This window comes from Poecilia reticulata, chromosome 2, assembly GCF_904066995.2.
Source record: "Poecilia reticulata chromosome 2, P_reticulata-male-v2, whole genome shotgun sequence".
NCBI classification, from domain to species: domain Eukaryota; kingdom Metazoa; phylum Chordata; class Actinopteri; order Cyprinodontiformes; family Poeciliidae; genus Poecilia; species Poecilia reticulata.
In genome coordinates, this window is record NC_088831.1 from 15809706 (window position 1) to 15828803 (window position 19098).

At 39.3% G+C, this 19098-nt stretch overlaps 1 protein-coding gene across 2 annotated transcripts in view; it reads left to right on the top strand.

Moving 5' to 3' along the window:
* The window catches only part of cntnap5a (contactin associated protein family member 5a), a 173030-nt gene that overhangs the window by 42890 nt on the left and 111042 nt on the right, over positions 1–19098 (top strand). For both annotated transcript variants that reach the window (XM_008438481.3, XM_081598493.1), the window contains exon 4: positions 12627–12774. In XM_008438481.3, coding sequence (XP_008436703.3) covers positions 12627–12774 — 148 coding nt within the window. The remainder of the gene's footprint in view (positions 1–12626; positions 12775–19098) is intronic.

Genomic DNA, 19098 nt, shown 5'->3' on the forward strand with positions numbered 1-19098 from the left:
TAATCTAAATCATCAACCACTCACTGAAGCGAGTATAAAACAACCTAGATGTGTGTATCTAAAGGCAAGGTGTGAATAAAAAGTTCTGTAGCAAACTTTATTTCCCCCATCAATAAGGACCAACATCACTGCAGGGCAATGCAGATCCTATAAATCAGTTTTACTTCTATTGTGTAATGAAAGGAGGCTAATTTCTTCAGTCATAATTATGCTAACTATAACTCTTGACTTGCAGTCACAGACTGTTTTTGCAGTACTACTTAAAAACTTTACAAACTGCAGACTATGATAGAGATCTGCTCCAAACAGCAGTCACTCAGGTAACAATCATTTTTAGGGCATGCTACTCTTACCAGACAATTGCGTGAGAGGACCCTGAATGCACCACAGTATTCTGTTTTAATCCAAGACCTTTGACCGTTGGAACAAAGGTCCTTATGCTTTGAAACATGGGAACAATGCCACGGTGATTCAGTCCAAGTTAAACGTAACCAAAGAAATATATTCTGTAATGAAATATTGGTGAGTCATATGAAAACAGGGTGGAAGCAAGTTAAAGTTAGCCTAGCCTATCAGCAAGCGTCTGTCTGAGGAAATATCCTCAGAAAAATTACATACTAATTTACTAAAGATTATTTTTGGCCATATAAACTCCTGGTTCATCCCCCACAGCTGTGGTTTTGTAGTTTCATATCCCAGCTCTGACGTGAGGAAAACATCACATAACTGAGCAACATTTACAAGTTCAAAGATGTGCAGAAATGAATCAAATGACGAACTTAAAACAGTTTAAATCAAACTCAAGTTCCGAATCTGATCAATGTGATCGCCACTTTTTTCAGCCTTTTGCTTCACTTTGGCATCCATCATGGTTACAATAAAGGTAATTATAACACTGCCTCTGTCTGAGCTGTGCTTCGTCAACGCCGAGATATTCGTACCTTAAGCAAATTTGCATTGCTTTCTCCATTATGTATTTCTCTACATAGAGTTATTCTAAGAAATATGTTTTAGTGAAATCCTTTTGAATGTTGGTGCTTTATCAAATAATTGTATATTTGTTGAAAAGGAAATGCACTTCTGGCTTTTTACTTTGATATTAAATACCTTTAATATTCAGATAACTGCACAAACCAACTCTGAACATTTCCCCTTGGGAAGACATTAGCAAGCTGATCTTATCTGTCGGTGTTCAGCATGTAAAGGCAAAAACATGGAATATTTTATTATGAGCTGGTAGATGTTTTTACATTTTGGTGAAAAGTGAAGAACTCGTTGGCATTTCTCATATTGTGTGAAAAATGTATTAAAACTCTTATGCAAAGACGAGATGAAGCAATATGAAGCCCTTTGTAACCGACTCCATAAGAGGGGTGGACTTCCTGTCGTTTACTCTGCACTCATCCTGGCCGAGCGGTTCAGCAACCAAAAGAAAGGCAAACATTTAAATCAGGTATGAGCAGCCTTCGTATTTCCTGTAGTAAGTCAAGGTTTTCACATTCACATGAGGGATGGCTGGCAGTGATATAAGCCGGTTTGTGTGCAGCCCCCCTGACCTGGCCTGACTTCGGCTCACACTAAGACCTTTTGACAGATTCCACCTCACAGTCGTCTAAAGCTCAAAGGTAACAGCTCACTGTCAGCAACCGAGCAGAAGGGAACTAATGAGATACCAGAAGCTGCTGACATTACTCTGAGATCTAAGGGCCCTGGAGCTGAGCCAAACTAGCCACATGAAGTGTTTGGAAAAATGCTGCTTTATAATTATAATGATTATGCTTTAAAGCTCTAATTAAATTAGTGATTGCAATTGATTTCTAATATCTGTCGAGTGTCTTAGACGAGTTAGGTTTGCGTTGATTTGAGATCGTTCTTCATAATGACAGCAATAATACTGACACACTGCTGCTAACAAAAATATTAATAATGTTAATAACAGCTATGTTAGCAGTATTGTTCTTAATAATAATAATAATAATAATAATAATAATAATAGGGGAAACCAGAACCAGGAGGCTTAGCACCACAATGGATTCTGGTGCTAAGCTGTTCAGTGATTTATAAAGTAACAACAGTATTTTAAAGTCTATTCTCTGATCTCCAGGAAGTCAGTGTAAGGACTTTAGAACTGGGTTGATGTCCTCTATCTTCCTGGTTTTAGTGAGAACACCAGCAGCAGCGTTCTGGATCAGCTGCAGTTGGAGGATTGATTTATTTTAGGCAGACTTGAGAAGGCACTGCTGTAGTAATCAATGCAACTAAAGATAAACTCATACGTGAGTTTTTCTACACTGAGCAGAAATATAAATGCCCCATGTCAAATATATGTAATAGTTTTATGAACATTTGGGTTATACAATATATAGAGAAACTCGACATGTATTTTCAGTAATTACTGATCTTCATATGTGCATTGATGTCATCGTGGTTTGGCCATTTGTAGCAGATTCTACAGTCCTTTGAACATGATAGGAGTCAGGTTGAGGAGTTTGCTGACCATGCAAGTTGGCTTCTTGTAGGCGGTTACAGACAGTCTGAAGCGTGATGCGTCTGTTGTGCAGACCACTAGTCTCATCAGCTGTGTGTGTTGCTGATCCTCAGATGGATGAGCTGGATGTGGCGATGTTGTGCTGGAGCGGTCAGACGTGGCCGATGAGGATGAGGTCGATGTGCAGTAGCTCCAGTCTGTTGGAATCAAACTCTTTTTTTTCAAGGTTTTATTGGCTCTTGTGGCCTTTATTTGATCGTTCATTGACAGGAAAGTTGGTACTGAGAGAAGGGGGAAGACAAGCGGCAAAGGTCACCAGGCCAGGAATCGAACCAGCGACGGCCACGTCGAGGACTAGGGCCTCTATATGTGGGTTGTGCTTAACCCCTGCACCACCACAGCACAACCCTTGAAGCAAACTCTTAAAAGGTCTATTGTCCGATAACGGACATTGAGCCATGCAGCTACTGCTCTGGTGGACATCCCTGCATCCAACATGCCAATGGCTCCTACATAACATGAGACATCTGAGGCTTTATGACTTGTGACACAATTTGACATTTTGGGGCCTTTTACTGTCTCCAGTCCAAGGATTGTCCAGATGTTGCTCATTTTGTCTGATCACCCACTGGACATGCCCCACCCATGCACTGGGTAAAAGAAAACAACTCACTGAGTGATGCTCACTGACAGGAAGATGGATTAAAAATTATACACAAATCAAGAGAAATATTTCTTTTGCACAATAAAATGTCAGCAAAGGCTCATTTACAGTTGTTGACTCCACATGGCAACAATAGTTAGCATGAGGTGTTTATATTTTTGTTAAGTATAGATCTTGTGGAGACTTTAGTCCTCTAATCCTGGAAATGCTCTCCAGGTGATAGAAGGCCGACTCTGTAACTGTCTTTATGTGACATGTGATAACCCTAACTAATCTAGAAGATAAAAAAGTTTAAGGTTAATGTCAGAAAGTAAAGTAGCCAGCTCTAAAAAATCTGGTTTCAACTTTACTTGAAGAAATCATTTTATGGAGGGTAAAGGTTTGATCTGAGTTTGTTTTCACTCTCTGTTATCAGCTCTCTTTGCTGATAACTGAGACACCCACTGATCATGTGTTGTGCTATTAAAATGATTGTTTCACAAACAACTTACTTGCTTGTTTTGTCTGTTAAATCTGGAACAGTGTTAATATAATAATACCTTTTCACCACGGTTCATTTTGAAAGGAATGTCTTTAGAAAACACAGCTGAATATAGTTTCTTGTGAATGGGAACATGCATAGTGTGCACCAGGATGCATGGAGAACTATGTTTGACTTCTAATAGTGCTGTACAATTTAAGTAAAATCTTTTGAAACTAGCAGTGCCCCAGTTTGAAACAATGCTTTAACCTAAAATCCTGTGTAATATTTGCAATATCCTTCAGAGTTCATTAACTGTATGGTCTTTGCATATATCCATAGTTAGGAAGGGGGATGTGTTTCAGCAGGGAGTTCATATTATCCTTCATTATCTTAACAGAGCCTTATTTAAAAATCTCTTTTTAATGCAGCGGTGAATAAATGTGCGAAACAAATTCTCCTTCTTGAGGGGGGATATTTAAACATTAATTTGCCTGCATGTTAACGATTCAGGTAGATGGGGACCTAACAAGGATTAAAGCGTGTTTGCATGAGCACCAAAGAGTGATTTTATGCTGCTAATTTCCTTTATCCTTCTAACACAGTGGTGATGGAGCTCCTGACTGGACTAATGCTGCACAGCGCACAGGAAATTTGATCAACCTTTTGGTCACTATATCTGATATACACCTGATGTTGGCAACATGAAGGGTTTGCACCGTCATCAATAAGCAGCTTTATTCCAAAAGTCTATTCTGACAGAATTAGCCATAATGAGTAGGATTGTTGGAACGTGTTACTGGGTTTTCGAGGGATGAGTCATACCAGTGTTTTTTATTCAGTGGTTTTTGGCAAGACCCTCATCTGATGCAGGGCTGCTAAATTTGATCATGACCATTTTATAGACAAGTTTAATAAAACTGAATCTGAAAAACACATGCAGTTCTTAGAAAGTGTGTGTTTTTCAAATGCTTTTTTTTTTTTTTTTTGCTTTTTCATAAACATCATCTCTCTCCCTGCGCTCAAGTCCTAAACATGAAAACAAAAAAACAGTGTTAAAACGAGCTGCACTGTACCGGCACAGACTGGAGACATGTTCGCGCCACAAAAAAAAAAAAAAAAAAGACAATAAAACTATCCATAAAACTCACAATAACGGTTAAAACTGCTCAACAAACAATAGTGAACAACATCATGTGCCAGAGACCTCGACCTGAACGACCACTTCCACACAGAAAACAAACATATATCGCAGCAGCGAACCTCTCCTTGACTTACCTTCAGCAGAACAACGCTGTGAGGGAAAGGCGTGAAAGTCATTTGTTCCATCTACAATCCAACACATCCACAGCATGATAGTCAATAGTCACCTACTTTAAAAATGTCAAAGCAATTTCCTATAAAACAATAATGAAACGGTAACTAAAGACAATGAACATTTATTGGGACAACCACTTGATTGAGAGGTACCTGTCACCTCTTTGCTTGCCAGGCGCCAGACAGTGAATTAAAGGCCACAATTAGGTTGCTTTCCACTAAGACTGAGCTTATACTGACAATGCTCCTTTAGTATCATTACACAATCGTGTGTTACCTGTGCCTGCACTTTGCACTATGCCACAAAGCCTGGCATAAATTAGACAAATGTATCATCCAGCCCACCTTTAATACCAGTTTAGAGCTGCGAGTGGGATGCATCGACTAATGACAAGTGGTGCTGTATCATAATCAGCGTCATTGCTGCAGAGGACAAATCATGTAGGCCTTTGGTGCTAATGAGGGGAGTGAGGTGGAGAGACATCCTGATGTCTTGTTGTGGTCAAGGTGTCGGGAGCCACAGGGTCTGACACCAGTTCATCTCTTGGTCGTGACAACACAGTGCTATGCCAGCCACATGTCTTACTTCTCCTCTCCATCACTCTGGCACATTGTGTTAACGAGAGAATGAATGCATGTCTGCGGATCACCTGGATCACGGTGAGGTCCTGCCAGGTCAGGAATAGGGAACTGACTTTTCCTCATCGGAAGACTCCGTTCTGGACCAAGTCAGTGAAAGACAAAATACAAGACTAATTAACACTTCATTAGGCAGGATGGATGCATGTATGAATGAATATACATATTTACAAAAATATTCCTTTTTTTTGTCATTTTGTCTTGACAATATTCTTTAGAACAGTGTTTCCTCAGTGTATTTTAAGCTTTAATCAGGCTTTACTTCCACCTCGTTTTCCTGGGGTGAAAACGAGACACGTTGACACCGTCCTCCAGGTGTCATCGTTTTGTCCTCACAATTAAGAGCGATATTTTTTGCAACATTTGCTTTGCAGAAAATTCCTTCCACTTCAGCAAAATGAACTACTTCATGTTGCTTTGAACCATCAGACTCCAAAGAAATACGTCAAAGTTTGCATTCATACAGTGCCAAAAAGTTGAAAATTCCAAAGCACGTGAATCATTTCTCAAAGTGAAATAAAAGTAAATAACAAATGAAGCAGCTTTAAGCTAAACATTATGAGGAACAGAATAAGTTCTTAGGCCGAAGAACAATATGAGACTGTCAATTGAGACGTTCAGCTGACTGACAAGCAGGGATCACTCCAGAGTTTCCTCTCCCCAGCGTGGTTCTGCTTTTGTTGGGTTCCCTTAACGTGGTGACGCCTCAGGCTGTTTAACTTCCCACTAACCTTCTAGAACATACTGTAGCATCTTCAGCGCCGGGAGCAAAATCTGTCCCCCCAGTGAATTGATTAAAATAAACGTATGTGCTTGTTCTCTATGCAGAAAAAGAGGAAAACTGACACAAGGGAGCTCATCACGGGAGAGGAAGCATAAAGAGTCTTAATTAACGGGGAGGAACTGCTCCACAGTGACAGCAACATAAATAGAAATAATGAAGTCACCGTGGGATGAGGCTGTTTTGGTGGATAGGGGCCGAACCTGCTGCTCTGGCCCTTTGGAACGTCTTTTGGACCCTCAGGCCCTTATCCACAGACGAGACTTGATCTCCCACTTGGAACACATGGCATGTTCTCTGCTGCAACATTTTCCACACAGACGTCAGAGTGGCCCGAGCGGCTCCTGAGCTGGGATTTCTTTAGAATACGAATAACTCAAGATGACGTACATCTGAGTGTTGTTATTGAGTGAGTGAGTGAGTGAGTGCAGTCCAGAGTCAATTAGAGGGCATGTGGCTCCGGTCCAGGTACCGTGAGTTTAATAATGATGATCAAATAACAAGAATGTAGACCATGCAGAATGTAGTGAACTACATGTAGAAGGTATTTTGGGACCCTAGTGCTTGTCTTTAGTGTGAGTCTTGTTATGTGCAGTGTCGGCATCCATGAAAACTTTTTTTTCTTTGCAGAGTTTTGATTGTTTCTGAAGGAATTCAGTGCCATACTGTTAAAAAAAAAAAAAAAAGAAGAAAAATAAAAAAAAGAATAGTTTCCCGTTTCAAAAATAGCCCAGTGTGACAGGAAATCTGCATTCCAACTGAACTGGCCCACATAGGACGGCTCGTTTGGGTAATGATGACTGACTAACCAGACACAAACTTCTGCACCGCCTGGATTCACAAGGCTCTCCATAGCTCTTGGAGAGCTAGAAGCTGCATAATATTAACAGGATACTTAGATCCTCCTCATGGCCAGCTGCGTTGGATTGTGGAAGAAGTTTGGTGTCCTGCTGAAGACAGTTGCTCAAGTTTAAAATAAAGTGTGGCACATGCCAAGGTATGCTTATCTCTGCAACTGTTCTGTCCAATTATCACAGGTGATTATTGGCCCAGAAAACATGGGCCCTCTGATCAACCAATGTATTGAACTACTTGGCTTTAAAGTCAAATGTGAGAAATTTAAGCTTTTACAATATCTCAATAAAGAAACAACTTGTCCAAAATAAATTTAATCATTTGAAAAATATTTTCTAACTGAGAATGTTATCAGGTAGTGGGCAGGTGATGAAGAGTTTGGTTTTATGGGAAAGCCTCCCATCTGCTCACTCCATGTCATTCTTTGTCTTCCTGGTTATTTCACTGATTCATTCCTGAAAATGCCTGAACCTGGTTGTTTTAGAGTTCATTTTAAAAACCCGACTTTAAATTTCAGAGTCCTTCTTGCTCCAGTTCCTCCAGAATTGTTGAAGCCACATTCTCTAACTTGATTTCCCACGTCCGTCAACCAAAATCTACTTGTAGTCCCAAGAACCAAGTTTGAAATTTGAGGAGATCAATCTTCCCAGATTGTTGAACTTTATCTGGGAACAAACTAGGGAACTTTTCAGACGGTTCTTGCAATAAACAATTCACCCATGTTATATATGTAAAAGGCAATTCCACTAAATACAATGGAAATGTAACTTATGACTTTAAAGTAAACAGAAAGAAAAGCCCTTTCTGACCACAAATGGGAACAAATTTGTCCTTTTTAACCTCTGACCTTGAGAAAAAGGTAAAGATTTCATTATGTATTTATACATTTGCTTAAACTTATAGCTGAAGGTTTTCTGTAGTATTATTAATAATTGGTTTGTGGCCAAGCCACTCCATTATCTTACTGTACTTAAACTTAAGATGATCTGTTGTTACCTTAGAAATGCTTTTTATGACATTACTATGCAGTAAAATCCAATCAATGAGCCATATTTCTGGATCTCTTTGAGGACCATTCCCCCTACATGGACGCACGCGCAGACAGACGCATGGAAATACAAACACACACACGCACACACGCGCACACACACACACACACACACGCACGCACGCACACACACACACACCCCCACACACACGCACACACACACACACACACACACAGGCACAGACTCCTGAAGAGTCCTTGTCTCTTCGCAGGAAAACAATCCCAAAGCCTCCTTTTCCCCAGTCTGTTCTTGCCTGTCAAATTCCACATTTATCTTCCTTCAACATTGAATTCTAAATTGATGCCAAAAATGTGTAGTTTCATCATATCACAGCATTTTTTTTCTCAAGGCTACCCTGAATTATTTACATGTTCACTGGCAAACGTTTGCCATCCTCCCCCATACCTAGCAGCTATAATTGACGACAACATAAATTATTACCAGTGATTCTTGTGTTGTCACATGGATCATTACCGAGCTTTTCTGGTGTAGTTGTATGAGGATCCCTCACTTTTGGCATGATCATCATTACCCTAAATCAATAAACATTTTACATTTATTTCAGTTTCTCGCCATCATCGGCCTTCCTAATCCCCGACATCCTAAAGGGAAAGGCGCAAAAAGAAAATGTCACCCCCAGTATTTGCAGTTAAACACCAGCAGTGTCTGGTTAGTAGGCGGCAACCCAAGGCTGAGATCCTTTCTAAGGCTCTGCTCTGATGGAGCTTCATCATTGTTACTGAATTAAACAAAGCGGATGTCACTACCAGGTTCCTGCTATCCGACTGCACTGCTCAGGCAGTTCTTCTGTTGCATTGTGATACCCTTTGTGGTGCAAATATGGTCCTAAGAATTTCTGAGATTGAAAAAATATGTATTTATATCAGTTTCAGTTCAAATATACCTTATTGATTCATCTGGAGGATTACAGCCCATATTTCTGTGGTAATAATGTTAATTTTATTGGTCTGATGTAACATCCTAGTTCTAAACGTAGCTGGAAATGAAACCGTCAGAATGAGCAGAAATGAATACATGAATACTTGTCTGTGGATAAAAAGTCTATATACTGTTTCACTTGGCGACAGAGTAACTGGGTTAAATGGTTGGATGTTTTTGAAAAGAATAGTCTCTTGAAGTGGGATTTATTTTCCCTCAATAAAGACATGTGCCTGAAATTAGTTATTTTTTTCTGTAGTAATTTTCAGCACTGTCATGATATTTTTGTTTATTTTATGGCTTTGTACACATCTTTACAGCAATGTATGTAAAGAGTGCTGCGGACATATTTCAAGTATTGCTATAACATTATATTTGCAAAACTGTGACTCTTCAGCATCTCTTTTAGATGCTTTTTTGTTGGATATTTACTGGTGGAAACAGAAGCAAAAGCGATTGATGGTAAAACATCGAGATGCAAAGTTTTTAGTCTATTCAGTTTCGTAGAAGGATATTTGTAAAGGAACATTGTGGGACAATTTCTTAGTTTTTAATGTTGGAGACGTTAATGATCCCAACTGCCACTCAATGATTACCAAGATAAATTGCATCACTATTTTCAGGTATTTTTCCCCATATGGGTACGCCTTAATGTTTATGATTGTTTTCACTTGATTTCATCAGGATTACTCTTGTTGGAAAATTAGATTTTTCTCAGTCTGTTAAAGTCTCTTCAACAATAAAATCCTACACTTTGTTTTTCTATCTCCTCTTCTGAAAGAGGATCTGTGTGAATTGTATGATGGGAAACTAGACCACTCCTCTGAGTACAAGAACCTGCTGTGCAAATTGATATAAGTATAAACGATTCATTGTAGTGAAATTAAAAGATAATTTGTGCAGTAACTTATCTGAATACTAATTAAAACTAAGTCTGGTCTGAGAGTTGTAATTCATTCTTATATATCACTATTTTTATGCACTGTAATTCTGAGACCAGAATTTCTGATGCTCTCTGTTTAGCAAAGTGTTATGAAACAGATACATGCTCATTACTATTTTCATATATGACATTGTATAAATACGGTTCTCAAATTACAAAACTTCATACTCGATGCAGATGTTGTTCCTACTAGAACAGCACAATACCTGGAATTGTAATTATTAACAGAATACCAGTGTGTGCAATATCACAACTACAAAAGCCTCACTGCAGTACTTATATGTATTTAGTAATGTTCATACATTCCTAGTCTGGGTGTTAGTACTTTGTTTTGCATCAGTGTGAGCACTAACTGGCTCTGATGCCCACACCCAAACCCACAAGGACAAAGTTTTGGTCTACTTTTATGGAGCTAAATTGGGTCCCTAAAATCTTAAGCTTAAAAAAACAAACAAATGGGATTTGAAACAAAAAAAGAAAAAATTAAACTGAAAAAACATACTCTTCAAATTCAAAGGTGATTTTCAGTTTTCAGTTTCAGGTTTTTGTTTCTTTTGAACAAACTTTATGGCCCCGATTTAGCTGGATGTACTTTTTCTTCCAGGACAAAATACACACCGATAGAAAAGACTCAGAGACATGGTCCCTCAATGTTTTGACAACATGCTGAAGAAACAACCACCTCTGTCCAACATCTGGACTGAATCTCATCATCCTTGTCAACCTCCACTGGACAACACAGGAGGCTCATCCTGATAAATACAGTTATTAAGCGCTGGTGTCCTGCATGTCTGTGAGTCCTGAATTACTGGTTCATTAGCAGGTCTCTCAGCCATTCGAATCACCTGTGAAGGAGTAAGAATGCATGTAAAACTCTGTATTTCCTTCATCCTCATGCTGTACGGTCATAGCACATCCAGCGGTTCAGAGATGCCCAACTCCAGCCCTCCAGGGCCAGCGTCCAGCGACTTCTACACATGTCTCTGTTTCAACACAACTGAATCAAATAATGAGGTCATTAGCAGGACTCTGTAGAATTTGACTACATGCTGAGGAGGCATTGCAGTCAATTGATTGAGGGGGAAGTTGGATCTGCAGTGAGTCCTCACACAGAAAATCAGCCTCGTCCTTTTCCTGCCTCACACAATTTCACTCATGAATTATTGCTAAGAATGCATCTTTTCCTTCAACTTTCCATTTTACTCATCCTTACGGACGAATATTTGATCTGAAAATACCTAGTGTTCACTTTTAGTGGTTCAACGCGAGCTTTTAAGTCCCTAACAGCAGTTAAATGAGATTAATGCTGGAACGGCAGCTGAGTGTAACATCCACAGCAGACGGTTTTCATCAAAACACCGACGTGGAGTTTCCAACCTTCACACTGAACATCTGAACGCGCGTTTTTGGCCTGCTTCATTTCCTTCAGAAACATTCCACAGCAGAGCTGAGGTAATGCACACACATTAACCACGTAAGTAAAGCCCAGTGGCGTTAGTTAATCCCTCCTGTGCTGATGTGACTTATAGCGCGTGTTGTAATAATGCCAGCTCTTCCTGTTTTAAGACTCCGCCACCAGGCTCCACTAAGCCCATGGCTCAAAATGGTGAAAGCAGTGGCATAAATCAGCGACAGCACTCTGCTGCTGCGTTGATTATCCAGTAAGAAGCTGGGTCCTGCTCCATTTAATGATGCCTCTGCTCCACAGCGCTCCGCGAGCGTCCCATGGTCATTCCAGCTCCTTCCCGTTGTGTTCTCTTGTTGCCAAAAGCAAGCTGAATGATTTTTCCTGTCTGACTGTGTTGAACTATTCTTAAAAGCCTGGAGCCTCTCTGTCAAAGATCTATCATCTTGGTCCTTTCTCGTGCTTATTGATTTGATGTGTCACCTGCCCAGAAATCGGTTATGGTGGAGCTGGTAATCAGTCATTTTAGAGGAGAGGCTGTTTGTCTCTGTTTTAGCCTCCATCTTTCACTGTGTGTTCACTGTTTATGTCCTCTGGCGTTATCTGGTGCAGACTGGAAGTCAGCGAGGGGTGGAAAAAAAGCAAAAGAAGAATGACGTCTCATAGTTGTACTCAGAGGTCTTTGCTTTCAGCTCTGCGGGGAGAAAAACACAATATGAGAGCCCTTATTTTGCCTCAGGCTGCCTCAGTGGTCATTTCTCCTCCACCTCTCGCGGTGCTGTTAGAACGACTATTCTCACATTTCTCCAGCTCACCATCCTTCTTATCACTTTCCATCAAATAGTTTACTCAAGAAGCAGAGTCAGACATTGGCCTTGCCTTGGTCCTGTCATAATTGTTTTTTTTTTTTTTCTTTTGTTTTTTGGCTGGAGAAGGATTTAGATTTCCATGCTGCTTCTGTTTAGGGTGCTCAGGAGATATGCATTTCTTCACCCTTCTGAGACTTTTACTGCACTCACCTGATCCAAGTAGACCATTGGTGGCTTGTTCTCTATTAACTCTACTCTGTCCTCCCTCTTCCTGCAGAGGTTTGACGGGAATGTGAATTCGGAGACGGTTGTCCAGAACAAGCTGTCCCACCCGGTGAAGACACGTTTCCTGCGTTTTGTCCCTCTTGACTGGAACCCCAGCGGGTGGATGGGCCTGAGAGTGGAGGTGTTCGGATGTTCCTACAGTGAGTACCTGACACCCCGTGGCTCAGCCTGCTCTCTGAAAGCACTCAGCACCGTGGAGCTTCCCGCTCCTGCTTAGATCGTTTACCCGTGATGGACTGTAATGAAGAACATTTTCTTACCTCTTGCTTTTAAAAAGGCTTGATTCTGTAGAAAAGGAGATTTTTATTTTATTTCACTAAGGCTCACCACATCAACCTCAGGCAAGCACTGGAGCATTTTTAAAGCGACCGCCCAGATAGCACGATATGAGTGAAACAACACTGACACAAGGTCAGGCAGAAACATTGAATCTACGTTGAAGCCTGATGTTGAAATGAAATTGAAAGCGGTCGGTGACTTGCATGTTGAATCAACGTTAGGGTTTCAACCATAGCTGATGGTTGAATCAGTGTTGATTCAACCATCATCTGATTGTGGATCTACATGCACATTTGGGTTGATTTATACTGAATGAAAGCTAATTAATCAATGTTGAGTCATGTACATTTTTTGGTCTGAAAGGTCTACATCATCTCATATGATTAAACGTTTCTTCACTGGTGTTAAATACACAATTTTATTGGCAGATGATGGGTATTATGTCGTTCATAATTATCTTAAATTAACATATTTCCAGAAATGTGTGTACACACGCCTAAAAATGACAACATGGCATTAATATAACATTTTATTTAAGAAAACAGGGATAAAGCTGTAAACACATTTGACTCCTTTTTGACTGTCAGAACAACAGTCTACTATCCGTGGAAGAACAGCATCAATGAGGTTAAGCCTTGTACTGTATGAACCAGGGAAACGGTACAAGTTGTGGTAACCCCAGTTTGACTCTGGTTGGCACCACTTTGGTTCTCTACTATCAGCTTTGGCTCAAACTGCTGAGCAGCAGCTGAAAAACACAAAAATAAGAGAGGAAGGCACTGGTTAGAAAGATGATAAACCTTAGAAACGTTCTGAAAGACACTGAAATATTTAACAGAGTACTGGTTATAGGTCTGAGAACAAACACAAACCGAACAGTTCCCCATTTACAATCACAAGTAAATTAATAAGGTCACGCTAATAAATATCCATGAATATTTATCTTAATGTTAGTTGACATATAGAATTATATTTACCTATCAAGCTGCAGCATAGTGTAGCTTTTATGATGCTGCATGTTAAAATGAGGGAATCAATATTAAAAATAAATGACTTTTTATCAGAAGACCCAAAGATAAAACTCAGGGAGGATCAGGGTTGATTTAACTCAAAGGTGATTTGTATTGTAGTTGGAAAAATTATTTACAATATATACAGGACAAACTTCCATCAAATAACTGGATCAATCTTCCATTAACCACAAACATTTCCAAATAAGTTGACAATTAAATTCATTCAAAAATGTCCACATACTGATAAAGATCCAGCACAAAGCAGTTCAGTTTAACCATTTACCAATCCAAGAATCAAAAGACTGAATCAGTCATTAGCAGGTTTAGATCAGTGTCTCTTCAATTCAGAAGCTGATAGAGAGTTATAGATGTTTTCGTGTCAACATATTATGCACAGTCAGTAATAATATTTATAGACATCAGTGACGTGTGGTCAGGGGAGGCAGATGAGGCCGAGCCTCACCTGTCATCATGGAAAAGTAATACACAACGAATATAATGATAAGATCATTTATATTGCTATTTTCACCCCGTGGTTTGTACTATAAAGTATTAATTTTTTATTTAGCTTAACCAGTTTTGATTACTTTTTCTCCAAAATTGCTGAATTTTTGCAATTTTCCATTCAAATGCTTTGAAGTGAAGCCGGTGAGGCAGCAGCAGTCGAGCCTCACCTGGGATTGGTCAACCTCTCACTAACTGCACTGGCTGCCATTCTATGGGAACCTGTTCTGTATGCTCGCAATAAAATGGCTAAAAACATTTAATATATGGACTGATTTTCCATAATTTAGCTTATGCAAATAATGTACAGTGTTTTTTGTCACCAACTGTGTGTGTAACGTGTTTTGTGTGCGGAGGAGCGATCAGAAACCGCAGAGAACAGACTTGAGGTGAGGCAGGCAGTTCTCCTGCCTCATGACAGGGGGCGCTTATGATCCCAGACATTGGTTTTGTGACTCCACAACTAGTAAGAGACAGTGACAGCGAGCTAGTCATACAGTAAATGAGTCAAGTGCAGAAATATATTTGTTGTTTTCTCCTCTCTTCCGATGTCAGCCTGGATGACAACATTTCTACCATTAAACAGTTTTCTAAAGCAGATTTGCAATCGAAACAGGAAATAATAACTAAAGGAAGACCAACATTGGAGCTGAAAGGTTTGCTTCAAACTACTAGACAGAAGGGTCCCGCTCTTCTCAAACTAAGTGGTACACAAGAAAAGACAGGCTTTGTGGATGTACCGCTAGAAACGGTCTTTTCTGCTTTCCTTTAAATATCAGTGTTCGGTATGAAATTATTGAACCCTCGGTGTGTTGGAAGCTGTTTGTTGTAGGATTTTATTTAACTACATCTATACCTGCTATGACCATTTACTTGTTTGTCTATGTCTATGCTAATCACCATGTATAGGCATCTAATATCCTCACCTCCTTCTTTCTAGTTCCTCACTTGCTTCTTCCTCATTTTGCAAGTTGATTTTATAAATATTCTCTTCTAACACTGGACTTCTTTTTTTTCCCTGTGTGTCTGATTTCAGAACAATTTATGCCTTCATTACATTCCTCTGAGATTATTTTCAGATGGAAAAAAATATATATATACTCAAACTAAAACAGCAAATATGAGTTTATAGAGAATTAAGTTCACTGCTAGTTTTTAAAGTATTTCTGAAAACTGAGAGCAGGAGCAGAAATAAACATACCATGCCGTCTAAGAAAGCAGTCATTTCACCCTTGTAAAACACAACTGCGAAAGAGTCCAAATGAAAATACGTTGTCGTAGTAAGACTGTACATTAGTGATTCACTAAACCCTGATGTTGAATCAAAAATGAAATCTAACCTGCTGTACATTTAGAATTTTTTTCCTACCTGATTTATTTCCATAAGTTAAAACACTGAGCAGGTCTTCGCTAAGGTATAGAATCAGGCGTTGACAGATAAACTCTGGAATGTGGTTGACACTACATACACCTTGCATTGTTTAGTACTGTGTACTTATCAGTGGCGTTGTTATATGCATGTTTCACCTTCCTAAAATAATGGCCTAAGTCATTTTTTGGTGAAAATTTCTCCTTTATTTTGCCTAAATCATTGCTTGTCAATAAAAAAGAGGGTGGTTTTGTTTGTGCCAAAATCAGTTTTGGCAAAAAATGACTTGGGTAATTATTTTAGGAAGGTGAAGATAATGTTTGTTGCTCTGGTTTCTTGATTCTCTGTTTTTTCCTCTCTTTCTGCTTGTATTGAAGCAGATTCCTAGTGTGTTTTCTTGTATTATCTCTCTCTTTCTCCATATCCTCAATTCTTACAGCTTCCTTTGGTTTTTCTCTTTTTCCCTTTCTTTTCCGTCTTTTTGTTTGTTGTTTTGAAACAAATCCAAAGCAAACTTCCAGCATTATAGCGAAATGACCCACTTTAGATAGTAACTTTGTAAGTGCCATACAACAATTCTGACACGCTACACAGAACACACTAAAAATACACTAAGTGAAACATGTATGGCTTCATTTGAGAGAGTTGTCAAGCCTTTACTGTAAATAATTATTATGATTTTCTGCTTACAGCTAATGAAAACATATTTAGGATTAGAATATTGCACCAGAGCAATTAAAAAAAAAAAGAAATACAGAAATGTGGATTTAATGAAAAGTATGTTCAGTGTCTGCTTAAAAGTTATTTTAAAAAGACTTTAAATTTGAACAAGCCTCACCGGAACACATTTTAATTTATTGGATATGACTGAATTGTGGTGGTTATCTTCAGACGGTCCGCCATGTTTTAGTGTTTTAGGGCAAGAATATCAAAGCCTTTCCATTTTCATACAGCCGTCTCTGTTCATATAACATCAGTATCAGCAACAGAACCTTCGTAGTCCAATTAACTTCATGAGGATAGTGTACTAATCCCAGGCTTGATGTCTTGTAGACATTTTTTCATCCCTAACTTTGGGTTTTTAGTGCTGCTGGAGGCCATTTTTCAGATCTATCCGGAACACTTTTATATTAGGCCTGGGATTTGCTTTTGCTGGTTTAAGATGCTCACAGTGTGAGGAAAACCCTGTTTATTTGTATTTACACAAAAATTTTAAAGCAGTAATTTGCAAATGATCTGACTGTGTATTCACATTAAACATACAATCAACAATTGTTCCTGCTGGGGCTAAATCAAATTATTCTGCACTGTATTACTTGAAACATTTATTTAATGTTGTTGTATTTTGAATACTCGCTGTAGATCTGCGTGTAAACTGCAGATATTGCTATGAAGAAAAACTGCCTTTTGTTTAACAAGGACGCACATTTATCATGAATAATTTTAACTGCAACTCATGGCCTTAACCCAATGTTTCCTTTGACTGTTTTTTTTTTAAGATGATGGAGAAATCTGAAGACCATCTATCATTTTGAAGGATTACAAATTCACACTCTTTACCACTTTGTAGACATGCAGACATTTTCAAATTTACGCCACTTCGGATCACAGACCAGTGCAGCTGAACCACTGGTTCCCATTCTGCTGAATCTAGAAAGCAGCCTCTGCAGCAATCCCGGGTGAGACATTTGATTATGCACAAGTGGATGCACAGTTCAGGTCCAGGAAGGACCAGGAGGAGGTTGTGGGCTCGTGTGTTCAGGCCACAGCAGGTGAATCGTTCACAGTGGGAGTTTAATCTAAGTGTTTGTGTGATGTTACTGAGGCCACAGTCAGTGTTTTCTGTCACTGCAGAGAAAAACGTTTCTTGTGTTGGATGTGTGATAGCACAATGTGGACTTGTTTGAACTGAATGGTAATTAAACTGAGTCAAATTTAAATATCACAGAATATGTCAGTTTTATTTAAACATTTGACGGATAAAAACGGCCATATGATTGTTGTTGGTTTTTTTTACTCCTTCAGTCAAATTAGCAAACAGTAAAGTCTAACTTAAGCTCTGCCTTATGCATCAGTGTTACACTGCTGTCGCACAGATCCTTTCCATAGTAACATTTAAAAAGCATTTTCTCATAGGTGCAATCCAGGAAATGAGGGATTTTATCTAGCACATCTAGTCTTCTACAAATACTTAAATATTTAAAGTGTGTGTGCCTCTGTTGATGCATTCATATAAATAGTTTGTGTACAATGAGAACAATTTGGTGAAAGTCACTACTATGCTGCATCATTTCTGTTTTGTTTAATTTGTGTTTCCAAATTAAAGTATTAACTGACTGTAGGGACGATAATTCAATGCCTCTTAAATAGTCAGATAGTTATATTTATTTGTTTTTTATATTATTTATTTTGTGTATGGTCAGGTTACTATTATCAGAATTAATCAGGCAGTAAGGGAGGTCTTCATTTTCTCTTTCCTTTTTCAGCCTCTGGCCTCAGGTGGGTAAACATTTTGAGCAGGAAAGCTTGACATTTTGTAACGTTGTCGTCGGGTCATTGCTGTGGTGCTTCTGTAGCGACGGCGCGTGAGTGCTGCAGTGCTGATGTTGGCGCATCTGGTGGTCAAAGACATCATATTTCCTCAAAGCAATGGGATTTAAAAGCTGTCGTGCAGCCATGTGACAGAGGGTTTACTTATAGATGTCTTGACTGATGTAACATTTTGCAAAAAAAACCCCAAAAAAACATTTAATTGATAACTACATGAAATCATGCCATCGCATTCTTTAATACTGCTCTTCCTGTCTGGTGAACATCTCCATCAACCTTTTCTTGGGGAAAATGACTCACTTTGTGACATTCGGCTTGAACCTTCTCATTCGAACACACAGTAAAGCTGCTGCAGATGTAAACAGTAAGATCCCACTGGGATCTCTATAATGTCTCTTTATCATATCTTCACCTGCTTTCACACTATGTTGTGCATATCTGATGTGTTAAAGACATAAAAGCCACAAATGGAAGCATCACGCACTTGCGACCCTCAGTGAGTTGACGAATGTAATTTGAAACCGTTACACACTCCAGAGGTGCCACACAGGAAGAAGAAGCAGCAGCAGCACAGTACAGTAGCAGCGGCGTGCTGCTCCTGGAAACAAATATGCAAATTGCTGCTTTTCTTGTGCACCAGCCTGTCTCCTGACTCATGCCCAGACAGAACACTGAACGCAATCTGTGCATGTGTTTAGAAGTGCTCGGCATGCCGCTTCCATGTCTTGCCCTTCGTACTTTGCTTTATA